The sequence below is a fragment of the Oryza sativa genome, chromosome 2 (genome assembly GCF_034140825.1).
Source record: "Oryza sativa Japonica Group chromosome 2, ASM3414082v1".
NCBI lineage: Eukaryota > Viridiplantae > Streptophyta > Magnoliopsida > Poales > Poaceae > Oryza > Oryza sativa.
Window position 1 is genome coordinate 27,668,028 of NC_089036.1, and position 26,328 is coordinate 27,694,355.

Genomic DNA, 26,328 nt, shown 5'->3' on the forward strand with positions numbered 1-26,328 from the left:
TATCCGTGTGAAGGTTCCATGCATAGCCATTCTAACGACACGTGAAAAGGCAAGCTGATGCACTGAACGTAGCCAGAGGCGGCTGAGGTTGATTTTGACTACTGGACTGGACTAACTCCCCTGATAGAGAGGTCTTGTTGTTGATAGGGTTCCAGTCTGAATCGTCGTTGGAGTGACCGCACCTAAAATTCAGTCGAAGGATGAAGACACTGCGCTATGGTCTCAAGTGTCGGCTAGACACACTGCACTGGCATGTATTTCTACCTAAATTTATCGTTCTTAAGAAAATATCTCGAGATATGTAAATTTTACACTGAAATTTTTGATGCATGTATACATAAAAAATTATAATATCTTCTACTATAATATATTCTCAAGGTCTCAAGGATAATAAAATTTCCCTTTTCTGCCCCACAGTTGTTTTTTCTCCGACTAGCACAGTCATGAGTAGTCGCTTACTCGGTTACAAGTTGTAATTAACCACGTGATGAGTTAGAGTGAAATATCTCTCCCGTGTTTGATAGTATAGATTAATCTGTGTTATCCACATACGTAACGCAACTACTACTACTTCCTGTTTTATTATTGCAACGCAACTGCTCCACTACCAGTGAAGTAGTGTATTCACTTCGATTACTGACATGCTCCACCGTACATCAGTGCATTCACCTCTGTCATTAGCTCATTGTGGCATCTTGGGTAACGCCGAAAGTAGTGGTACTTTGGATCGTGACCAAGTATCATCTTTTGACGAACTTGAAGTTTTGGTGATGGTACAACAGCAATTTTCCCCCTCTTCTGTGAAATATGGAAATGGTATGTGTTCCGTTCACCACAACTGTTCTGGAAGAAAAGGCACCAGTAGTCCAGTACAACGGTAGATGCGAATCGACGAATCATTCTTCTCCATCAGATTTCATCCAAAGGCAGGGGGTTTATGATATCTATCTCCAGGCCCCATCTGCTCCGCCCGTCACGGAACGCGAAAAAGTTTAAAGCACCAAACCCAACACAAGTACACTAGCTGCCCAAAGCACCCCCAAAAGCACAAGGATTAAAATCAGACAAAAGCTATGCGTGCCAAGCACGACCTTGCGTCACGGTGGAATCGAATAGAACCGGTCCAGAAACCCACACCATTCTTGGGTTCTCTCCCCACAACTTGTGGTCGCGGTCTACTACCGTCTACTACGTACTCTCGCGCGGCCGTGCGCCGTGACGACCCATGAGGCCATGACCGCTTCCGCCGCCCACGCCTTCCTCGAGCGTTCCACGCTTCCACCCCGAATCCCACTTCCCCCCTCCCATTTAAAACGCGCCCCCCTCCCCTTCGCCATCCGCGCACAGGTTGCACAGGTTACCCTTCGCTTGATCGATCCCATCAAAGAGTGACGGAGGTGGTGGAGTATGGTGGTCGGCTTCCGCCGCACGATCTCGTTCCCCGCGCCCAAGGCGGCGACGGCCGCGAAGGGTGAGGCCTACCGCGTCCGGTCGGCGAGCCTGCCGTGCCGGTTCCATCCTCTGGTGGTCCAGCTTGACGAGGATGTGGCGACGATGAGGGAGCTGGTGGGCCGCCTGGCGTCGGCCGCGTCGGCGGGCTCCGTCGCGGGGGCCGCGGAGCAGCTCGGGCGGGTGCTGGTGTCGCTCTCCGAGCTGCTCCACCACCCGCAGGCGCAGGAGCCGCTCCGGCGGCTCGGGCGGTCGCCGTTCGCGGAGCGCCTGCTCGACAATTTCCTCCGCCTCGCCGACGCGCACGGCAGCTTCAGGGCGGCGCTCGTCGCGCTCTCCGCGCTCCAGGCCGAGGCCCGCGCCGCGCTGCGGCGCGAGGACCCGGCGCGCCTGGCGTCCGCGGCCCGCGCGCTGCGCCGGTCCGGGCGAGACCTCCCGCGGATCGCCTCCTCGGCGCGCGCCGTGGCGGCCAAGCCGCCGCCTCCCCCTCCCGCGGGCCTCCCGGCCGACGGGACCGCCCTCGCCGCCGCCATCGCCGACGCGACCGCGGCCGTCGCCTCGGCCTCGGCCGCGGTCTTCTCCGGCGTGTCGTCCCTCTCCATCGCCGCCGCCACGGCCCGTGTCGAGGTCGCCGCCACGCCCTGCTGGATGCCCTCCCCGGCGAGATTCACCACACCATCGGCGACGCCAAGACACCACATCATCACCACCAAGCCATCGTCGCTGCGCATATGGTGGGTCGCCGACCTGATGCGCTGGATGTCGCGGGCGAAGCGCCGGTCAGCCAGTAAGCAGCACGCCGACAGTGACGCCTCCTCCTCCTCCACCTCCTCCGCCGCCACGGCGCGGCCCCAACCCAACGTCGCCGTGGACCCGGACGAGAGAGAACGGAAGGCGGCGTTCGAGCGCCTGGACAACCTGGGACGGTGCATCGCGGACGTGGAGAGCATCGGCGAGAAGGTGTTCCGCGCTCTGGTGAACACCAGAGTCTCACTGCTCAACATTCTGAGCACAAGCTTCTGATGAATTCCCAACCAAACATCACTAGAAACGCAAACTCGATCGAATTTTGCTACTTTGAAAGACATCTGTACATAAAAATGGGGCCTTTTTTTAGGCTTTTGATAATCATAGTACTGGCATGTTTAGAGAGCTCCATTTCCTTTGTTTCATCATCATCATCATCGTACTACTAGCATACTGCTAGTATTCACATGGGAGCCAAAGCATTAGCTTCAGGATAAAGAATCAAAGATCGTTCAGATACTAACAAAGAGTGGATCTTTTTGGTATACTGCTCAATCACCGGTGATTTTCATACTGTTCTACCTGCGAAGGATACGGCTGCCGTTATAGTCGTCGCTGGCTAGCTGTTGCGCGGTTGAGGCGGCTGGCTCCCGATCGTTGGTTGGGTTGGGTCAGGTCACGTGGAGTCGCTGTAGAGCCGTAGAGGTGGAGGGATCGTGGATTTCGTGGTGGATGAGATGAGATCGGGAGACGGGGATCTGCACTTCTGCAGGCTTTTTTCCAGCGCGATCGGCAGGGGCGGAGCCCGTGCGAGGACGCTCGGTCGATCGATCGATGCTTCCGCCAATCACGCCGATCGGGTGATCTCCGATGGGGCTATGGTGTGTTGCGGTTGTTTGTGGCGTGGCCGTTTTTCGACGGGTTGCAAAGTGTGTGTTGTTGCGTCGGTGAGAGAAGTTTCGACTCCGCACTCCATTTTTCCACGGTGCAGCCGTTGCAGCACATACTATCCTTTTGACATGCAGGGGATGGCGTTCTATGAGATAAAACCACGTGTGCAAAAGGGAGCGTTGAGAGTTCATTCCTCATGTGGTCGCTCTCGAGGTAGATTGGGCATGACATCAGAGCTATTGTGATCGGTCCAGAGCAAGTTTTGGTTTGAGGAATCTTTTGACTTAGGATCGGCATATCTTCGTTTGCTTCTCTAATCGATCACACGACCACCTAACCTGTGTGCCAGTGTCAGGCAGGTAGAGGACTACTGGTTTTATCTCCTTGGCTTCGAAATGCAATCGGGACGTATAGAGCTGCTTGATCTGACATCCACAATTATTGACGCCTGTTCACTTTGATATCATTTTCAACCTTATCAAATTTTGGTAAAGTTACAAAAAAAAGTGGCTACATTTAGTTTCTTGCCAAATTTTGGTAACTATATAAGAAATCCTGCCAAATGCTAAAATTTAGTAAGGTTTTTTTGGCATCAAAGTAAACATGTCCTTGGTTTGTTGGTTGCAACGAAAAAGGATCCGAAAAATCATATATCGTTGAATTGATCAGCGTTAGACGGTGAGAAGCCTGACTAAGGCCCAGTTTAGTTACAAAGTTTTTTTTTCTAAACTTTCAACTTTTCATCACATCGAACCTTTAATACACACAACTTTTCTATCACATCGTATCAATTTCAACCAAACTTTCAAACTTCAGTGTGAACTCAACACAACCTAAGAAAAAAACCCCAGCATTGCATGTAGCATGCGTATGTACTACAACTACTACCCTACTACTATGTCATCCCCTCTATCCTTAGAATCATGACTTCAGCTTAGAGGTGCCGTCAATTATGGTCGAAATGGGCGGTGCTGGTCCTACCACTCAGACTTGTTTCATTGACAACTTTCGTCATATTGCATTTTAATACATTCTATAAAATTTACAAAAATTTGTGATCAAAGGAGTATTTGGGAGATGCTATTGAAGGGAGTAGTTGTCATGGCCAGATCACACGCATGTGTTCGTATCCCAGCTCCTGCTATTTCTACCTCATTTGATCCATTCCATACCTGGCCACCTGGGGCATGCTTAACTGGTGATGACTCGAAACTTGGCAAGCAAAAGGGCCTTGTCCAACTTTGATGAACGCACGTACGCTCCACGGCTCGACAGCTGCAAGCCTTGCAACTCGCCCCCGATTCCGTGGGACTTGCTTGCCACGGACGCGCGCGGAGAACGAGAAGCCACGGCTACTAGCCGCGCGGCGCACGGCTCGGCACGGCGAACGAGCGCGCCCGTGCGCTCGGCTGGATCGGATTCCGTTCCGTATGGCAAATCCTTTGGGTTTCCAGTTTCCACGCTTTGCGTTTGCGAACCCGAAGTTCCTGGATCCCCGGACGTGGCCATGTACGGTATCGAGTTCGATCGCTTGCAGTCGCGGTCTGCTTCGACGCGCTTTCGCGCGGAGCGAGGGCCGCGACCGTGCGGATTCGAGATCTCGCGACCTTCTGGAGGTCCAAGCCCGGGAGTCCCCGTGGCGCTTATTTTAGGCGGAAGGAAGCTGCCAAGCTGCCACGCGGTGGTGGCGCTGGAATACGACCACGCGAGCGTGCAGAAGGAGCGCTGGTTGGCTGGGTGCCCGACAGGATGCGTGCCCCCTGTTCCCCTGGCCGCGGACTACGGTGACTCTCTCCAGCGCAAAGCCGTTGCCTTCTCGTTTCCTAGGAACAGTGCAGTCGACGGCTGTACCTTGGTTGTCCACAGGCTGCTTCCACAGTGTGTCACAGCTTGTTTATTACACCAGCTGCTTGTATATTTTACTTGTCCGTGCTCGCCAAGGCCATATTCCATATTTGTATGGACTCTGGAGGAATGCGCAGCTATTTCGAGCTGGGAGCATGGGTAGTAAACAGTGTTATTTGAAGGTCAGGTGATGACGTCGCCTTCCTACGGCAAATGCGGCACCTACGGCGACCGCCTACTGTTTAGATAGTTGCGTCCCTTATCTCTTAATACTTGGCTGCATTGGGATGCAAAATTCTTTTAAGGCTATCTTCCAACGGAGCAAGTTTAATAATAAAACTAAGTATTAGAGCACCCACAATAGTAAAGCAAGATGCTCTCTATAAAACATGTACATCTCAGCAATATGCTAGATTAATAGTAAATCACCTCAATAGTATGTCTATATGGATATCTATAGCTCTCTAATCCATTGCCTCGTTTTTCTCTATAGACTATCTCCAGGTTAGTAGATAGCTTTACTCTCTCTCTCTCTCTTCATTTAATCTCTTCCATGTAGAAAAATATGCTGATATGGATCTCTTGTAGATAGCCTATAGATAACCATTGCGGTTGCCCTTAGCAAGCTCAAACTAAAACTAATATGATGGTATGTTAGTTTGTGTGGAAAGAGAGGAATGCTAGGATCTTTGAGCAAAAGTCACGCTCAGAGATTTATAGAGAAATTAGAGATGAGATTTGGTGTGGAGGGAGGCCGGTATTTTTAGAGAAGTTGGCTGAGAACCTCCCTGTCAGCCGGCCCTATTTGTTTTTCGTTTTATTTTCTCTACCCCCAACCCCCCACCCCCCTACAGTTTAATGTCAATTTTGTAAAATTTGTAACAATTCCTTTCAGCCTTAATAAAATTAGGTTGGCCATCCCGGCAAAAAACTAAAGCTAACATGTATAGCATACTCCCTCCATCTACTTTTGATAGTCATATTTCTAAATCTGAAAAAAATATTTTTGATAGGCATATTTCAATTCAACAATCTATCATCTTAATGACTTTCTTGGTTGTAATGCATGACTCTTCATTCTTCCACACAAGATTGGCTATATGGGCATCGAGAAATGTAAATATTAATGAATCGCTTGTTTACGAGGAATGACTGGTAACATGTTTAAATGGATGATAAGTAGAATTACTTATCCTTGGTCTGTGTGCCAAGATAAAATACGACTATCAAAAGTAGATAGAGGGAGTATTAGTTACTATAAGGTTGTCTCTATTTTTTTTCCCTATCTCTTTGTCTTACTCTTACTTATTATATAAGTAGTGCATTTACTGCTAGTACGAGAACTAACATTGTTTCTCCCTTTCTTTCACAAAAGTTTGTGGTTGGTTATATCCTATTATTAAACTTGCTCAGTGAGAGATTGATACAACAATATCCGCAACCCCATCAGGACATCTCTGAACTCTCAACTGAACCGAAACAATGAATGTAAACAAGGCAAGACTAGGCATTATGAATGTAACCTCCGATTAATCAACAGCAAGTTAATTTCAGACATGCATAATAGACAGCATCCGACAGCAGCGAATCATCTCCGCGCAGCGCAAGAAGTTACTCCTATACACATCACAAAACGAGCATACTGTTGCTGGGTGGGTCAGGATGCGGGAACAACAGTAACACTACAGAATCTTTGCATAGAAAGTTCTCAAAAAAAATATTTACATAGAAGATGCAGTTATTGGGTCACACCAATGCATGTTGCTCGCCCTGGGGACTGATCTGGACCTTTTGAAGCAGTCCGTCTCTTGGATGGTCAAAACTGATCAGTCACCGGCCAGGTTGACTCCATAACGGCGAGAGAGGTTCTTGATATCATTCATCACGTCACTGTCTAGTATGCAGTACTTCTTGTAAATTCCATCAAGTAACTCCTGTTGCTGCTTTGCTAGGTCCTTGTCCTCTTCCAATAGATTCTGGGGAAGGGAACAGCCAAATGAAAATATTTTCTCACATGCTATCTGAAGATCAAAGCATCGTCAACGCATTATATATATGTAATTTAACAGCATCAAGATATCAAAATACTGTCCTCAAACTATCAAACTAGTGCAAACACAATGCTTAGACAACACCAATCTGGAATGGCCATGAAAGTTCCTCAAGCATATTTACAATTCTAGTAAGGATGAACGCGGGTCACTTGGTGTGTACTCAAGGAGTAATCCATGCCCATCCCTAAGATCTAATTGGTCCTTAGTCATGATAAAGGCAGATCAACCATTACAAAAATACATGTAGGCATTGATTGATTCTCCAGAAAGAAACATCCTCCATAATTAGATAATTATATTCATATGCGCAAAATTCTATTCAGGTTGACATTTTCTAGGTTCCAATTGTCTATGCGCTATCAAGGAGCCTGCCCCCAGTTCCCTTGAGCATTCTTCTGAGTGAATTCTGAGCTATTGTTCTACCAACAGTTTCATAGGGAGTTAAGCAGAAAAGTTTGCTGTTTCATGGTAGTGGACATAAAGCACAATACATAAGTCACTCATCCGAAAAAACTCAAAAGTCATCCAACTTACCTTTATGAGTGCCATATTTTCTGTTTCCTGCCTTCTTGCAAGGAGCCGCAGTTTGTTCATTCCTTCATACTCTATTCCATCTTCTTGTTTCACCCACTGGAACTCTTTCTTGATTCCAGGGCGAGGAGGCCGATCCAGAAACATTTCATGCTTTGCATAGATAGCTCTTACAGGCCTTGGCTTTCCACCGATTATGAAAGGGAAATTATTCATCAAGTCGATAGCAGCCTTAGCTTGTATTTCATCATCTAGTTCCACCAACGCAGCAGAAGGAATATCATATGGGATTGTGTAATTAACAATGAAGTCCACATTGACAACGCGTGCACACTGGGAAATAGCTGCTTCAATTACTGAGCTTGTGACTTGAGGAGAAAGGTGATCGATATATATCGTTCTCTTTACCCTCTCCTCAAAATCAGCATACCCCTTCTTAGCATCTTCATCAGATTCCATGGGAAGGCCAAATCTGTGGTAAACAGTAAATGGAAACCGTTATTAAGAGTGCCAAGGTTTCAGTGCAAACAATAAGCTCTTTTTCAACTTCTGTTTACCCATGCAAAAACCTCAGAAGAAATTGATGATTCTATTGACAGGGTGTCAAACTGAGCAATATAATAGATGCAAGATTTTGTCCTATCCTGAACTTGAAAGGGCCATGCTGGAAAAAAGAACTTTTCAGCAATTAAGCTGCAGTGTCTTCTATTCAATAGAGATTTGCTTAGATGCGGTGAAGATAAGTTTGTAAATTATTCATGAAGAGGCTGCATGCAACTCTTTTCTGATATTGTTGGATTTAGAAACTCCGTGAACTGGCAACGTACACAAGCATGTGGTGCTCCTTGGCAATAGACACAAATCATGAATGATATTACATCAGAGTATCAGACCTATATCAGGGACAACAAGGAGGATTAGGGATCAAGGACTTAAGAACACATAACACAGCGTTACTCTTAAAACTAGCAAACAAGGTACTCTCAGCAGAAGATGATCCAATGGCTATCTGGTTTAGAGAAAGATATCTGCAAAACGCAATACAGCTAAACCCCAGAGCCAGTGATACACCAACTTGGAAACTCATCCAGTCGCAATTCCAGATTCTAAGCTACTCGACCCAGGTAAAACTTGGCAACGGCAAAACAACCCTCTTTTGGAAAGATAAGTGGCTATCCCAGCGCACATAGAGTTCGCTTTCCCAGTTTTATTCTCTTTTGCCCTACACAAGGATTGCACGGTTGAATCGCAATACAGGCACAATTCCTGGCACATCCAGCTCCATCCAAACCTATCCTACCAAGCAGAGTCAGAGCTGCATGAACTGCTGCAAATACTGCAAAACCACCACCCCTACCCAGACAACACAAACGCAAGAGAGTTTTCATACCCGGAACCCAAAGTCTCAACAGCAAATGCCTATCGGATGATGTCCTTCCATGGGTCACTTTGGACTCCAGCAGATTATATTTGGCTCCACACCATCCCGCAAAATTGCAAGGTTTTCCTCTGGCTGGCATTCAGAGACAGATTAAACACCAAAGCCAATATGGTCAACAAAAACTGGAACGAAGACCCCACTGCTCTTTGTGCCCTGCGCTAGAAACAGCTGACCACATCATCTTAAGATGCAAGCAGGCCAATAGCCTTTGGGAAAAATTGAATTTACTGCAGCTAGCCAACAACTCAGATTCTATCTCAACCTTCCTCCAGGCAATTATAGCAGAAATCAAACTTTGAAAGGAATTGAGCCAATTTGGTTTGCTGCTTGCGCATATACTCTATGGAAAGCACGCAACAACCAGGTGTTCGAAAGACAATTTGACAGTCTACAACACATTATTCAACAGATCTCAGACACCATGCACCTCTGGAGCCTAAGGACCAATGAAATAAACAGACAAAAAATTCAATCCTGGTGCTCACGGCTTTCATAGAAGATTGCTCATTGTACATATTTATGTAAATTCTCCCTTTTTTTCTGTTTTGGTCTGTTCTGCTTTTTGCTCTTTTTTTCTCTCTGATAATTCCCGCACCTAATATGTAATCTGTAAACCTCATTTCTTTTAATGAAATGACTATAAGGTAGAGCCTGTTCTACCTTCTTCCGTCAAAAAAGACCTATATCAGGGTAGCATGCGCCAAAAACTAAAAACATCGCAATTTCTTCTTCTCGGAAGGAAAACTCACCCTAGCTCACTTGGTGGAGGTGTGGGTGTACACCCTACCACCCAAGTTCTACGGTTCGGATCCTCAAGGCAAGGCAAACTTAGTACTTAGAGCATACCGCAACTCCCAAATGACGCATACAACAACTTCCAAAGCATGAGCTTTTAACACGACAGATTAATTCACCATTATGTGACTTTCTGTCATGCATATCACATGATACAATCGGATTAAGGTGATAGAGGGGAAAAAAAAAAGAAATCCAAACTCCGTGTTTTGTGGGCAACCAGGGTCACTCAAGCAGCACTACTACATTGACTTCACGACCTACCAAAATTTGCCACACATGTGCGAATAGAGTTTCACACCTTCCGTGGGATAGGATGGGAGGAGGAGGGAGGCGAACTCTTCGCCGATGTCGCCCTTGCCACCGCCGGTGTCTCCACCGCCTCCTTCCTCTATGGCACCCTACAACAATGGGGATCAACGCTGCCAAATCAGGTGCTTGTAGACCTAACGGATAAGGGAGAAGGAGCACAGGGGAGAAAAGGAGGCACCAGTCGCCGACTCGGAGGGGAGGTCGCCGGTCGCCGCCGGCCGGGGTTCCCGGGAAGGGAGGAAAAGGGGAATGCGGCGTCGTTTGGGTTCTCGTGAGAAGAGTAAGAGACGCTCAGGATTGGCCCAAGCAGAAAAGCCCACAGAAGCATACCGCCACAGGTAACGTGTACGACTTGGGGCCAGAATTAGGAAAAAGTACACCGAAGGTCCCTCAACTTGTCAGCGAAATAAAAAACATCCTCAAATCACAAAACCAGATATGCGGGGTCCCTTAACTATACAAAACCGGTCGCAATAGGTCCCTCGGCTGATACCGGTTTTATCCTATGTGGCGCTTTGACCACGGTCATCGGTGGCTGAGTCACCGTGGGACTCACGTGGGCCTCACGTGTCAGCTTGTCCAGGTCAGCCTACTCTCTCTTTCCTCTCTTCTCTCCCTTTCTCCTCTCTCTCTCTATCTCTCTCACTCTTCTCTCTGGGGTTCTGGGCAGGCCAGCGTCGCCAGCCAACAGGTGGGAAGGAGAGCAAGGCGGCGGCGGGGGAACAAGGCGGCGACGACGCAGGAGCAAGGGAGGGGCGTTGGCGCCGTTGTCGTCGCCGAGCACCACCACCACCTGCAGGGGGCATGGACATCGCGTCGAGGATGAGCAGTGGTGAAAGGGGGAGATGGAATTCGAGAGGCGAGGGGCGCGCGCGCACCGAGGTGGTTCTTCCGCTTCCTGGTCTCGTGACGGCGATCCCCCGCCGCGATCTCCTCGATCTCCAGCCGGACGCTGCCATCGCCGTCTCCTGTGGCCTCCGCGACGCCGACCTCTGCTCTCGGCGCCGCCGCTCTTCCCCGAGGAGGAGGAGCCCACCGACGAGAACGCACTCGCCTTCTCCTGCCAGATCTCCCGCTTCAGTGGTTGCGGCGGCGAGATCGGCTCCTCCTCCTCCTCTTCCTTCCTCGGCGGCGGCGAGATCGGCTTCACTTCCTCATCGACAACTCTAAGGATTCAAGAGCAAATGTAAGAAGCGTAAAGAATGAGGAAAAAATTTGGGGATAATTTGAATTCGAGGTGGCTTCTCTCCCTACCTGGATTTAAAGAGGAAAGATTCGAGGTGGCTAGCATCTTTGATGGCATCGCCGGCCGCCGGACCTCCTCCTCTCCCACTTCTCCCCGCCGGCCTCTGTCAGGGAGCTCGACGCCACGATGCTCGGTTGAAGCTCTCTTTCCCTCTCTCGGCGCCGTCGCACGCAGGGTGGAGCTCGACGCCGCGACGCTCGGTTTGCCCCCGGGCTCAACCCCATCCTCATCGGCGCCGCACCAAGTCGCGCCACATTGCTGTCATCGGCCACCAGACGAGGAGCAAAGTGAGAGAGAGAGAGGAAGGGAGAGAAGAGGGGAAAGAGATTGTCCTACGTGGCATCCTGACATGTGGGACCCACGTGGGTCACACGCTGACTCAGCCGCCACATAGGACAAATCCGACGTCAATACTGTCCTGGGATCTCGGGTGACCGGTTTTGTATAGTTAAGGGACCCCGCATATCTGGTTTTGCGGTTCGAGGACATTTTTGTATCTTTGTGACAAGTTGAGGGACCTTCCGTGTACTTTTTCCCCAGAATTAGCCATTTCTTAACATCTTGGGCTTTACTATTTGGGCTTATACTATTCGAGCCCACTGCACGAAGAAAAATTAGACCTCCAAAAATCCCATTGGGTTGTGACTGAAGAAACCTTTTCGTTTATCTTTTATAGAGAGAAACTGAAGAAACAAGCTGCAGACTTGCAGAGTCTCTCCTCCATAGCGAGGAGCAAACACATCATGATTTGCTGAAAATCTTTCCAACACCGATGTACCTTGATTCAGAAGCAGTATGATTTCTTGGGTTACAGCACATGCGCACAGATCAATTGCATTTCCGCACCACCATGATCTAATCCTAACGGATTAGAGCGCTGCTGGTTTGTAGTAGCTTGTTGCGATCCATTCTCGCACAAACCTGCACTGTTGCAGCCAGCTGCATGCGGACTCGTGAGCATGCATGCTACTCCAGCTCTCGTAGCCTCACACGCACCTACAGTCGCATCCACCACCTGGTGATCGGAAAAGCCAATTGTTTACATCATTTTTCTACTGGGCCAGGTGTTCGCTTAAGCATGCAGATGCAGCTCGTGCTTTCGTTTGAAAGAACAGAATCTCTGGAAGGCTGGTGGTCAGCCACCAACCGGCTCCTCCATCATGATCCGCGGATCAGAGGCAGGCATGGATGCGTCCGGTTAATTTTTAGGGAGGTTCATGTGCTAATCTTGGCTTCTGGATACGGCACAGAGCTGCATATTCTTGTGTAGCAGAAGCAGTATAAAATGTGTTTGGGTTGCCCACATGCATGCACACATGACTCATGAGAGACTGTCAAAAGCACAATCTGCATGACTACTTACATATGGACGTTCACTCAATCACTCTCTGCCTGCTGATGGTGTACGGCTCCGATTCCTGTATAGAGCGTATAGTACCAGAATTCCTTTTCTTTTCTACAAGGGCATCGTCACTTTGTGCCTCTTTGAGCAACTGTTTTGGTGTTGGGGTGAGTGATTTCGTTGTGTTCTTTGTGCATTGGCTGGCGTGCAAATCTTGACCACTACTTCCACAAAGGTTTTTTGCGAGATCCAATTACTACTACAGTACTCCTAGCTAGGCACTAGATTTCAATGGCTCCAAGGTCCTGTTTGGTTCCATGGGCTAATTATTAGCCTCCACCTTTTAGCTCTAAATTACCCTATAAGGATCTAAATATGTGGGCTAATTTAGGGCTAAAGTGAATTAGACCCCTCAAAATATTAGCCCCTCCAAGGAATGCTAATGGGGCTAATTTTTTGTGGGGACCATCAAAAAGCAGCCATATCTCCCTCAATCTCTCCTCTCTCTTTACTCTCTCTCCATCTTTTAGCCCTCAATTAGCCTATGGATCCAAACATATTACCCTAAACTAATATTTAGCTTACCAATTCAAGACTAAACATTGGTTCTCAAAATTAGCCCTGGGTTAATCTTCCAAACAGGGCCCAAGCATTCCAATCCCGGTAGCACTAGCGTAGTAGTGCCCTTTACAAGTTGTTGCAGAAATGAAGTAGTCCGTGCGAGTGCGTGCGTGCGTGCTTGCTTGCTCGTTCTGTGTGTGTGGCCGGCCATTTTATGTGTGTGTGGCCGGACATTGTTGCAAGGCATGGGTACTAAGCTTTTCTTCTGGGGTATCCTAAGCTCCTAACTGAAAATTCGAAGCTGTCCTAGCTAGCCAGCTGCTGAAATATTTACTCGCAGTTGCAGACTAACAGTTCAGAGCTGAGCTAGCTACGGCAGCCAGCCACACATCCGGATCCAGCAACTTTTGCCACAACTTTACAGTCGGAAAAACAAAGATAGGAACGCCAAGAGAGGAAAAAAGATAAAGGAGTAAATACAAGATCAGCCAGGCAAGGAAAAGCAGTAAAGTTCGGTGTAATCCGTGGTGAAGGCTGGCAATGGCATAAGATTCAAGGCTTCAAAAGCACAGGGGCAAAGAGGTGCGAAAGTATATGCGAATCAGTACGTGACCTGCACGATCGAGGTGAGGAGCAGCCAGCAGCAGCAAGTTTTCACTCGAGGTGAGACTTGACCAAACGTACTACTGCTGCTGCTGCTGGGCTTTACTGTGATGTAAACTGTTAGTAATAAACTGAACAAGGCATGGCCACTGGATCAGATGATGGCTACTCCAGGAAGGATGCAAAATGTCTCCCCCTCTTTGCAGTTGAAGTTTGACTGCCTCGTCGAATCAACGGATAAGCAGGCGATCCTGGCCATGGTTAAGTTTCATCTGCCGAGGTGGTAAAAAGCCACTAGTAGAATATTAATCCATGTCCAAAATGTACCAAACATAGATTAGTGAGCTTAGCAGTAAAAAAGTTAGCTGTCCTAGCTTAGAGGTTTGTGCTGCAATTAACTAACGATTTCCAGGTACACGTACGTGTGCTGTATGGTTTAGGGCAATAACTATAATGTACCATATATTGCCCCTAAAAGTGTCACATTGGATTGAGTGATGAGATGGATGAGAGAAGTGAGGAGAGAGTAGATGAGCCACCCCTAAATCAAGAGGCAACCTCCACACAAATTTTAAAAAATATGTGAGAATATTAGACATATTGGTATTTGTGTACTAGAGGTGATACATTGTATGAGTTACCTTTTAGTTCATGAGTGAATAAAATAAATAAATTTAGAGGTGGTAGTCACATCTATCATATCACTTGCCCTAAATACAACTCCATAGTCTCCCATACAATAAGAGCATAGGCAATAAAATAATTAAGTGGATATATATAGACGTAGTTAAAGTTCGACTAGAAGTGCTAGTCACTAGTAATTAATTTCACATGTAAATATGTGACAATAGAACACTGGCTCTTTAGCGAGTGATCTTTGTTTTAGGTACTGGATTTGGTTTTTGAATGTTCAGAATAACTAATCAATGAAATTTACCTGACAGAAGAAAGGATATCGAACGATAACGTCGCAGTCCGCAGCAAACACAAGCATGGTAGTTAATCATTATATCAGCTTATCCTAGTGATGCAAAATTCCATGCCTGACATAATCTGGAATTTACCTGCATTGATACCTGACAAACTCTTGTATAATACTGCACTCATATCTGTGAAGTAAAATTTATTAGCGTTGGATTCCGCCGTTCTGGTATATTTAGAAGCTTCGAATCCAGAACTGACCACCAGTTAAATTATTGCCTTCCCTATGTTCTTAGGCACAGCGCCACAGAATGTACACTGGAGTGCTTGCAAGCATATGAAATTATCAGAACCAGTTCAGATCATGAATTTTGTATGCTTCACTCACAAAAACTCCAAAACGAGGATTATTGTATTTGCGAGAGGGTATGGCAATTGAGGGAGATCTTATTTTTAAGAACTCGAGATGTTGTTAAAAAAAAACTCTAGAGCACTTCGTCTTGTTGGCACCTTCCTTGGTTACTCTAGGAGATCGAGTATAACTATAGTAAAACTGGCTACTTGGTAGTTGCCCCATGAGACATAAAAATCAGACAATGTTATACAATTCTTTTTGTACAACTATCATCATACATTTGGCCAAAATTGACATACAGTATTATGTTGGAGCATACTAGGTTTTTGTTTAGACCTTATAATTTGCTAGGCAAAAAAGGTGTACAATATCCTAAAGAAACAGGAGTTGGAATTCTCATCCTACACTAGCTGATTCTATCACTTGATGGACATTCTGTACTGGGTATTCCTTGTCTGACTCACAATCATATGGTCTGTGTAGACATGGAACTAGTGTGTACTCATCGCTTCACCCTTATACATCATTCCTTAAGCATACTGTACTACTATATGCTATCTCTTCCCTTTTCCTTTTTCTGAATCTGAAAAACTAAAGCCTTCATCTACCTCTTCCTATTACCCTATACCTAGTCACCTAGGCCTCAACATATCACTTGTCTTTCTCGAACTAGCTTCTGTGCTATATAGAAAGGAAAAGCGACAAAATTCACGAACAGTGATGTTGTAGTCCTTTTTGTGCAATCTTCATATTTACAGAACTTAACCGCTCGTCTTCTTTGAGCCCGGAGAACATGCATTTCACAAAATAAGCTCTAAGGGTGTTTGGGATGCAAAAATGCAGAGAATTTTACTATTCTGAATTATAACTAACCAACTACTACCTTTTGTACTTTGCGAATTGTCTTCTTCCACATTCTTTACAGATCGCAAGTGCCAACTCACTTTGTCTTCAGTGGACTAGTGAATTTAGAATCATGGTATAATTGATCATTGGGCATATGGTGTTATTACGTTTTCATTTATGAATTATCAGGGATAACTCTAATGGTTTAGCCGGTGTACTGAGAAAACTAACCCACTTTCTAAAAAACATGAATATTAGAGAATGATCTAATATCAAATAAATATAAGGAGTGATACTTTGAACCTAAGCCGGCTAGCCCACCATCTCATGGAACTAGCTGGAAGACTACAGGTATTTCTCACTAACCCACTTTCTCTTTTGTACTATAAACTTGGAGATCCGTACTGGAATTAATCTAGTACAATATTTTACATATTCTTCACAATTTGCCTTGCAAATGAATTGTTTCAGTTAAGAACTGAACATTTCCCGAGCAACGAAAAGATTCAGGCATTTCGTATCTTTAATTATACAGATATCCGAGACTCAGAAATGGAGGCTATGAACCTTGTAGTACGTACCTCTATCAACCAACCGTCCCTCCCTCCTACACTTTTTCATGGAAGGATCAATGCTCATTTTGGCTTGGATTTCGTTTGTAAACATGAAACTTCACCAAATAGTTGCCAATTCAACAGGAAAACATCGATTTTTTTTAACTACTGAAAACTTCCAAAAATTAGAAAAGGTTAATCCTTAACCATAGGATTTCCAGTCCCAACCACATCGTTTGTATTAAAAGATGCTGTATTACATAGAACCCACGTGCTTAACTTCAAATTATTCGATCTGCTTCAGAAAAAAAAAACGCTACTGCTGATCACGGACACTAAAACCGTGGTACGGTCTCCTATAACAGAATGGGAATCAAGCCACCAATCATACACTGATTACCGAATTATGCACTCCATTAGACACCTTAATTTTTTCTTGCAACTGGATTTAAATATTTAATAATTTATCTCCACTGCCCGTATAGTATGAGACTTGGATCGGATTGGTCATTACTCCATCCGTTTCACAACGTAAGTCATTCTAGCATTTTTCACATTCATATTAATGTTAATGAATCTAGACATATATATCTATCTAGATTCATTAACATCAATATGAATGTGGAAAATACTAGAATGACTTACACTGTGAAACGAAAGAAGTACCATTTTTCCTATGAAAGACCACCACTGTTTACCTGTGGTTTACGACATGTGTATGCATGTAGACATGTACTACTCCCCCCCCTCCCCCCAAAAAAAAAGAAAGGAAAAGAAAAGAAAACAAATGCCAAAACGTCACCAGGATTACAAGTTGTGATTTTAAAATTTAAAATTGATTCATTATAAGGCTGTCTGTCCGTATAATACAACAAAATTGGCACTAGTTTGCATGTAGTTTTGCTCTGCATCAGCTCCCACCACGTGAAACTGTGAATAACTGGGGCATGCATGAACTGAGATTTTTCTTTTTGCTTCCACTTACACACAACTCTGCATTACAATATCTGAATTCAGAAGAACAAAGTGCATTTGTAATCTCTCACAGATGCATGTTCACCGAAGTATATTGTCCCCGAAGCACACACTCTTGTGACTCACTCTCTTTAGTTAATTTCAATTGCCATTCTCTCGCTTCGGAATCCGTGCAGAGAAATATGGCAAGTGTAGAAAGAAATTGCCAGTGAACAGGTAAAAGCCATGGTCCCAGACAGATCAGAGTTGTAAGTGACTTATCTACACATACGTGCATCACTTCCTTTTTGCATAGCCTATAGCCTTGTTTTGAGAATTAGACAAGAGTTATTTTAAGAGCTATTTTTTAGCATAAGGAAATAGCCCTCTAATAAAATAGTCCTAAATTGTTTGGATTCAAGGGTTATTTTGAGAGCTATTTAGCCTTTAATGCACCTTCCCATGAAGAGAGATAGAAAGAAAAGACATTTTTTCAGTGGGCCCCACCCGAAATAGCCCCAATTAGCACTCCTTGGGTGGAATAGTTTTTTTATGTGTTATTTCCAAATAGCTCTCAACTAGCTCACTCTTTTGAATCTTTTTGAGCTATTTGGGCTATTTGAGGGAGGGCTAAAAAGTATTACTTGGATCCAAATAGGGCATATAAGGGCCTGTTTACTTCGTGAAATGAAAATTTTTGGATGTCACATCGGATGTTTGACCGGATGTCAGAAGGGGTTTTTGGACACGAATGAAAAAACTAATTTTATAACTTGCTTAGAAACCGCGAGACGAATCTTTTGAACCTAATTAATCCACCATTAGCATATGTGGGTTACTGTAGCACTTATGGCTAATCATGGACTAATTAGACTCAAAAGATTCGTCTCACGATTTCCCCTCTAATTGTGCAAGTAGTTTTTCTTTTAATCTATATTTAATGCTCCATGCATATATCCAAAGATTCGATATGATATTTTTAGGAAAAACTTTTTGGGAACTAAACGGGGCCTAAGTTGAGTGCATGCGAGGAGGGTACTGTTCACTTTGTTTCCCAAACACATAGGTGTACATTGTACAGTGAAGAAGAGTGGCCTTCTTCCTCCTGTCACTCTCTACTGTAGTGGGAGCCATGCTGAGCTGCTTTTCACATAACCATGCCCAAATTATAATCTGTCTACAGTAGTACAACCAAATCATGGAGTCTTGGTTGTGGCCCCAAATCACCAAAGCAGAATATACGGTCAACTTTTTTGTAACTTTTTTTCTCCCATCTTAGATGGTTGCCAAGTAAAGTTGAAGAGATACAATAACGAAGGGAAACAGTAAGGATAGCTAATCTGGATGGCTTTAAAAAGATTTCGTTCAGAAGATCTAGTGCCTATGGAGTGTGTGACAGCTTGTAAATGTTGAAACCTGAGAGAATTATGCATAGAAAAAAACCTAGCATCATAAGTGTCTTCCTAGGGTACGATTGATACCACAAATGCCATCAGTGTGGCATTGACTTGGACATTTTTTTTAAAAAAAGGGGGAGAAATAAATAATTGGCTGGTTTGATAAACATCCATGTTATTTTACTTTGTCACAAATAATAATCCAAGCAGAAAGAACCTCAGAGATAAATAAGTGATGAATTCGCTCATATCACATCTCATTTGGGGCAAAATTTTCGATTTGAGATGTGTTACTAGTAGGGGCGGATCTACAGTACAAGCGTCGGTGTCAGGCGACACCGACGACTTTCGGCAAAACCTATAACAAAACTGCTTTTCCATATGCTATAACACTATGTTTTAAGTATAATTAGTATACTATGACACCGATAAACACGTTATGACACTAAATAACCGATTTTCTAGATCCATCACTGGTTACTAGTACAGTGTAGTACTGTATTTAGCAACAGAAAGTGGCACACAAACACTGACACGCATGGTTGAGATAAACAGTGGCAGGAGCCCAGGAAAGGTAACCTGGCTCAGAGAAACAGGAGAATAAATGATTGAACCAAGAAAACCACAAAAACCATGGACTTGCAGTGAAACCCATAGCCCCAGCAGACAGTAGTTGATGGAATTAAAGACAAAGGCAGAAGTCACAGGCAGGCCCCATGCACATTGAGCAAAAGGAAGCCCAAGCAAGTGCCGGAAAAGATAGGGATTGGCCTCCAAGTAAATTCTCGCTACAGTGTTATCTCCCTCCGAAGTTGCAATGAGATCTTGTTATAATTCTCTCTGGAATCTCTCTGGCCATCTCCCTCAGATCTTGCTATTCCCAAAGAGATTGGCGTGGTCCACCAGTCCACTCTGAAATCGTGAGACCTGAATGTCAAAACGAAATAATGGAAAGATCGGAGGAAGAGGATAAAGAATAGGGAAAGAGAAGCTGTCATTGGTGCATGATCATTTCCTCAGGCTCATCATGGTGGCTAACCTTTTCATTTCATCCCTTTTTAACTATGGCTGTGCTTAGTTCAGCGTAAAGTTTGGATTTTGATTAAAATTGGAGATGATGTGACTGAAAATTTGTATGTATATGATAGGTTGACTGAAGTTTTGATCCAAACTTTGGATCTAAACACAGCCTATAATAAATGCTTGAAATCCACGATCGTTTTTTCAGAACCAATCTATTTCCTATCACTATGCATAAATCTAAAATGCAAGGGATGATAGTTGTTGAAATGGCATGTTCGACAAAAGAGCTATGGGACAGAAGACAAGTGCTAATGATAGTTGAAAAGGTGAATGCAAGGTTTGAAGAAATAGGATGGTGTTAGTGCAAGCAACACCCATCGCACACTTGCACGTTCAATTATACTTGAAAAAAGCTACGGTCTAGAAAACCTTTTAGAATTAGTGTAGCTAACAACTTAACGTGAGTTAACTTTCACCATAATTATTATTTAAAATTGTAGGTTTAGGTATATGAAAATGATATCGGCAGGTTTGCTATAACAAAAGATTTCATAAAATTATTAGTACAAACTATTTTAATATCTTTATAAAAGGATGAAGTTAGAACCACGGGGCTGTTTATTTGTGCTACTTGTGGCTGTGTTACAGCTACCACAACAATATCCACAATGAAAAATAAACTACGATTATATAGTTGTTGTGGCTGTGATGTTGTAATTAGCACAATGATCAGAGCCTATACCTTTATTGTTTTTAAAAGCCTAAAATAATATTTCTAGACTAGTAATTCGAGTTTTCATTAATAGAGTACCATTAATTAACCGGTCTCAATTTATGAACTAGGAAGCTTGCGCTCCTGCTCATGCGAAAAGGAAAAAAGAACGAGGGAAACTGTGCGAAGGCAACCGTTCCCACGGGTAGGATCACGGCCATTGCACGTTGTTCATCCCTTAGCTGGAATGTTGCAAGTTGCAACACGAACACAACTAGAATAAAACACAAGTACTCTCTCTATAAAAAAAACGTTAACCTAAAATAAAATGAGATATAGTCTAGTGCAATAATAAATTTAGATAAAAATGATGATATTAGATTATGTCTTATTTTAGATTGGATTTTTTTATGAACGGAGTACGCCGCTAGCCGCGAACCCTGTTCACCGCCCGACGAGCGACGATTACCGGTTTCCAACGGACAGCCGGCCCTCGCTGTCTTAGTGTCGTCAACCCTCAGGCAACCCACTCCGTCCTCCGTGTTTTGGCGCCTGCCTGTGCCGCACTGCAGCCTACAGCGGCGCATGCAGCGTGCGTCTCGCACTAGAGGAGAGGCTTGCTGTCGTCTGATCGGTTTGATCCGCTGACGAGGCCGGTCAAGCCCGTACCATCCAGCGGTAAGACGGACCATCAAGACGGGCGGGAGGCCGTCAATGCCACCACCAAACCGAACCACACCCCCTGTGCACCGCAACCGCAAACCCCCTGCTCCTCTGCATCGCCAGGCGCCACCCCATTCCGCTCCCTTCCAAAAGGAAACGGACAAAACCAGTAAAACCACCCGAGTGTGTGCAGCGTGAGAGGCTACACTAGAGCTATAGTGTGTGCGAGAAGGGGGAGAAAAAAGAACATGGCCTCGTGTTGCCTCCTCGCCTGTCCCCTCCATTCCCCGTCACATTCCCCACACTCGCGGGCTTGGGTGCGGGGATAGCGAACTCCGGAACTATAGCCATCGGTCATCCTTGTATTTTTCTCCCCTCTCGCTACAAAACAGCCGCGGCCCTGCCATATCAAGCCCAGAAAAAGAAGCGTCGTTGCGCGAGTGCAAACAAATCAACCGGGAAGTGATTCCCCCAACCCAACCTTCCCCCTCTCTCTCTCTCTCTCTCTCTCACGCCCATCATCATCAGAAACCCCTCCAGTTTAGCAGTAGCGCTCACCCGCGTGCGGTCTCCATCCACATCCACCCTCTTCTTTTCTTGGCGTTTTTGGTGGTTGTTGCTATCATTTCCTCATCACTCCGCTCCGCTCCATGTCACCGTGGCGAGGAGGCCGACGCGCCACGACCACGAGGAGAAGTTGTTAAGGTTTTTGTGTTGGAGTTGTGTGTGGGTGTGTGGCGATGGGGTGCAAGGGGTCGAAGCTGGAGCAGCAGGAGGCGGTGGCGCTGTGCCGCGGGAGGGCCGACCTGCTGGCGGCGGCCGTGCGGCACCGGTACGCGCTGGCGGAGGCGCACGCCGCGCTGGCCGACTCGCTCGCGTCGATGTCCGCGTCACTGCACCTCGTCCTCGCGCCCGCGGTCGCCGCGGGGACGGCCGTCGCGCTGCCCTCCGCGCGCAAGGACGTGGACGCCGCGGCCGAGGCCGCTGCCTCGCCGCCGCACTCGTCGTCGCACATCAACTTCGCGCCGTCCTCCGGATCCGAGTCGGGGTCCGTGTCCTCCTCGCCGAGCCGCCGCGTCGCCGCCGGCCACGAGCAACTCTACCAACCGAGCGCGCTGCCGTTCCCGCATTATGCGTACGGATACGGGTACGCGCCCGAGCCGCCGTTCGGGTACCCGCCGGGGTCGCTGCAGCTCTACTACGCGCGGAGCCGCCCGCCCCCGCCGTCCGTCGCCGTCGAGCAGCGCGCCCCCGCGTCGGAGCGCGTCTACTTCGGCTCGTTCGAACCGGCGCAGTATCACCCCTACGGAGGCGAGACCAGGAGGGCAGACAGGGCGGCCGCGCCACCGCCGTCGCCACCGAGGGCGAGCTCGTGGGACTTCTTTAATGTGTTCGACAACTATGAGGTGTACGACAACTACTGCTACGATGCTCCCGGCACCGGCGCCACGACGCCAGCGCCGTACACGCCAAGCCGGAGCTCCCGGGAGGTGCGCGAGGAGGAGGGCATCCCTGAGCTGGAGGAGGACGACGCGGTCGTCAAGGAGGTTTCCAGCGAGTACTCCGCGCACGGGAGCGGCGGCGCTCGCAGCCGACGCAGCTCTATCGGCGGCGTGAGCAGCAGCATTGCCGAAGTCGACGAAGAGGAGAATCCAGTCGTCGACAAGGGAGTGGTCGGCGGCGGCGTGGCGCGGCAACAGACGCCTGCGCATGGCAACGTCGCCGCGTCCGTTCCGACTCCCCGGAGAGCCGCCGATGGTGCAGACGTTGCCGGCGAGATCAAGGCGCAGTTTGTCCGAGCGGCGGACGCGGTCAGGGCGCTCGCGCCGATTCTTGAAGTCGGGAGGCGGAGCTACCATCCCCGGAGCTCAGTGTACCATGGTGAGCTATCTCTGTTCTTTGTATAACCTACGCATGCATCTCCCGATTACCTCGTGCCTGATCATTGGAGCCATTGTTTGATTGCTGTTCGGAAACAGTTTCATCTCGGATGGTGTCAGTGATTGCGCTGCCGCATTCAGGATACGGAGGCAGCGACCTGTTGGATGTCGGAGGAGGGGAGAAGGTGGTGGGAGCAAGGAACTTGTCTTTGACTCTGCAAAAGCTCTATATCTGGGAGAAGAAGCTGTACGACGAGGTGAAGGTATGTATTTACAGATTGAAGGTGCCCACCTTGTTAAGTAGGAGTAGTACCCTATTTTGCTGTATGATGCAGTATATTTTTTCGACAGTATGATGTAGAGATATGTTGGAATATGCTAGTAGCATGTTAAATGAGATGAGCCCTGAGATTGCTCTTCAAAGTGTTGTAGGTCAGGATGCAAAATTGCTGCTCGCTGAGTGGTCCCATACTCCCATTTGAAACAACCGAGTACAGGTCCTGACTAGAGAGCAATACCATTCATTTCACTGTGGCAAGTTTGCACAGTGACAACGTCCTTAACCAGTCACCAATAGTCACGCCTATGTAGAAAGATGGATTTGAGATCTTAGCATGGCATTAGGTGTTTTAAGGCTGAATCTTGTTGAGATGTTCATGCATTATGTATTGCCCACTCCTCCCAATTCCAACCTACTCATCCCCAAACAAAAGCATACACCCCTAACAGTGTTGGTTATTTTAGTACTGTTGCATTGGGTCTATCTTGAATTAGGTGTGCTGCTTGATTAAGAAAATGGCTCATTGAATAGCAGAGTTGAAAGTGCCTTTATGGGGACCTAACAGCCAGATTTGGAACTGTTCTTTTACTTGCTGTATTCTAAGTTATGCATTTTCTTCATAAGCCTATTAGTGAGATTTATTTAGTAAGAACACTTACGGGTTGGTGCCTTTTCCTCTAATGGCAATTTTATCAAGATGTTGCTGCCATGCCTTTTTAGGTTCCCTTGTAGCATAACAGGACAATATTATATTTTGTTTTCATATCATTATCACCCTACGTGTAAACTAATAATCCTATGAGGAACCCATCAATGAAGAATTACTGCTCTTACATTGGGGAAATCATGTTGTTTGCTTGAGCTCACCCTTGGTAGTCTCTATTCCGTATTGAATGTTTTGGTGCTGTTTTCCTCTTCCAGGCTGAAGAGAAAATGCGGCTCCTGCTTGCCAAGAACTCTAAGAGGCTGAAATTCTTGGATCAAAAAGGCGCTGAAGCTCCCAAGATTGATGCAACTCGTAATTTGGTTAGGAAGCTATCAACAAAAATACGGATAGCTGTGCGAGTTATTGCTAAGGTGTCGAAAAAGATAAACAGAGTAAGGGACGAGGAGTTATGGCCACAAGTTAATACCTTAATCCAAGGGTACACTCTATTCTTTCCCTCTGACATTTATTCAAATAGTCTGATTTAGCTTTGTCTTTACCCATTATTTTTTTTATTTTGTAATGTCAGTCCACATGTGTAGTATGTCTATCAGAAAGTAACTGCCTTAATTCTGAAGGTAATTATGTACCAGTGCACTAAATTGATCTCTGTAGAAATTGACACATTTTCATAACAAAAATGATTTATGCACATTTAAGTTAATCAAGTTAAAGCATCACAAACAGTCATGTGTACGTCTAGAATTGCTTTTTTTTTTGGGTACTCTATGGCAAAAGTGTATTTGACGATACCTATGTTGTAGAACAATCAAGTGGAATACTGAACACTCCAAATTTATTTTCTAGATATTCTTGCATTTCATATTATCTTCAAATCTAGTTTGTGTCAAAAGAAAAGTCTTATAGCCATCTTTTACAGGTTTGTGAAAATGTGGCAAGATAAGCTGAACTGCTACCACATCCAGTGTCAAGCAATATCAGAGGCAAAAAACTTGGATTCAATAATTTCTGGTGGAACCAGTCGAGATCTGGCAATGGAGCTTGAACTAGAGTTGATTAAATGGATCGTCAATTTTTCCTCCTGGGTGAATGAGCAGAGGAGCTTCATCAAGGCACTGAATGGATGGCTGGCACTCTGTCTTAACTATCAGCAGGAGGAGACGGCTGATGGAGTTCCTCCGTATTCTCCTGGAAGAGTGGGCGCACCCCTTGTGTTTGTCATCTGTAATAGCTGGTCCCAAGCTATGGATCGGATTTCTGAGAAGGAGGTGATTACCAGCATGCAAGCTCTTGTGTCTAGTGTACGGAGCCTATGGGAGAAACAAAATGTTGAGCAAACTGAACAGCTGATTGCAATCCGGGAAAGAGAAAAATGGAACAAGATATTGGAAAGGAAGACCCTGGAGATTAACAAGGAGGCCGACACACTCAACAGAAAGCTAGCTCTAGTACCGGGCCGGCAAAGCCTTCTTCCAACAGCACAAACGTACCAGGTCCATTTTCTTGAGGCAAACAGTGTGCAGGTTAGTTTGAAGCGTGTTCTTGAAGCCCTAGAAAGTTACTCTTCCAATTCCCTGCGAGCTTTGGATGAGACCCTGAGGCATGCCGAAGAGGAAAGGTTGTCTAGAGAAAGAGCCAAAGTTTCATAGGCATTGGCATAGAGGTTCCATCTGACACTACAGTGAACACAGCTTGTAAAATACAAGGGTCTCCTCTCCAGGTGGTTATAATTTATCAGATCAATGCAGAATGTTCTGGGCAAATGCTGCTTGCAGATCAAATTTTTGTGGGGAAGTTCTGACTTTGGAGTTTTGCTAACTGACCGTTGTTTGTCGATGCAGTTCAGGCAAATGTCCTGTGTTGATCCATCATAATAGATATAGTTGTGTTGAAGTAGCAGGTACATTAGGTACATATAGGTGAAGTGCTCGTTTCGGTGCTAGTATGCAATGTACTGATCTTCTGTGTTGCCTTTTTCTTGGCCTCCATACAATTGAATGAATGAGCAAGAGTGCACTTGGAATGAATGTGCAACTGTGCAAGAGTTGAAAGAGTTGAATGCAGTTCGTGGCGTTGTATTGAGTATTTTTCCGGTGCACTTGAATGAATGTACAACTGTGCAAGAGTGGAAAGAGTTGAATGCAGTTCGTGGCGTAGTATTGAGTATTTTTCCGGTTTAATAGGGAGGTATATACTCCCTAGTATATTCTAGGGAGTACCTCATGGTTACTTCTCATGGAGTACTTCCCAAGAGCTATA

The 26,328-nt window shown here is 46.0% G+C and overlaps 3 protein-coding genes across 5 annotated transcripts; 2 read left to right on the forward strand and 1 right to left on the reverse strand.

Moving 5' to 3' along the window:
• Positions 1-1,339: 1,339 nt before the first annotated feature.
• LOC4330266 (uncharacterized) lies at positions 1,340-2,607 on the forward strand. Its single transcript, XM_015767857.3, has one exon. The coding sequence runs from the start codon at positions 1,408-1,410 to the stop codon at positions 2,470-2,472; it is 1,065 nt and encodes a 354-aa protein (XP_015623343.1). The 5' UTR covers positions 1,340-1,407; the 3' UTR covers positions 2,473-2,607.
• A 3,835-nt stretch (positions 2,608-6,442) lies between these two features.
• LOC4330267 (ASI1-immunoprecipitated protein 1) lies at positions 6,443-10,316 on the reverse strand. 3 transcript variants are annotated; one of them, XM_015768753.3, is made up of 5 exons: positions 10,244-10,316; positions 10,055-10,154; positions 8,345-8,410; positions 7,521-7,989; positions 6,443-6,908 (listed from the first exon to the last, which is right to left on the reverse strand). In XM_015768753.3, exons 3-5 carry the CDS (start codon positions 8,350-8,352, stop codon positions 6,759-6,761), a joined length of 627 nt encoding a protein of 208 aa, XP_015624239.1. In that variant the 5' UTR covers positions 8,353-8,410; positions 10,055-10,154; positions 10,244-10,316; the 3' UTR covers positions 6,443-6,758. The 3 variants fall into 3 exon arrangements, with proteins under 3 accessions (XP_015624239.1, XP_015624240.1, XP_066164171.1); XM_015768754.3 differs by lacking the exon at positions 8,345-8,410 and adding an exon at positions 8,908-9,030; XM_066308074.1 differs by lacking the exon at positions 8,345-8,410.
• An 11,404-nt stretch (positions 10,317-21,720) lies between these two features.
• Positions 21,721-26,096, forward strand: LOC4330268 (protein ALTERED PHOSPHATE STARVATION RESPONSE 1). The gene is made up of 4 exons (XM_015772020.3): positions 21,721-23,123; positions 23,222-23,385; positions 24,324-24,547; positions 24,989-26,096. The coding sequence occupies exons 1-4, from the start codon at positions 21,983-21,985 to the stop codon at positions 25,716-25,718; spliced, it is 2,259 nt and encodes a 752-aa protein (XP_015627506.1). The 5' UTR covers positions 21,721-21,982; the 3' UTR covers positions 25,719-26,096.
• Positions 26,097-26,328: the final 232 nt, after the last annotated feature.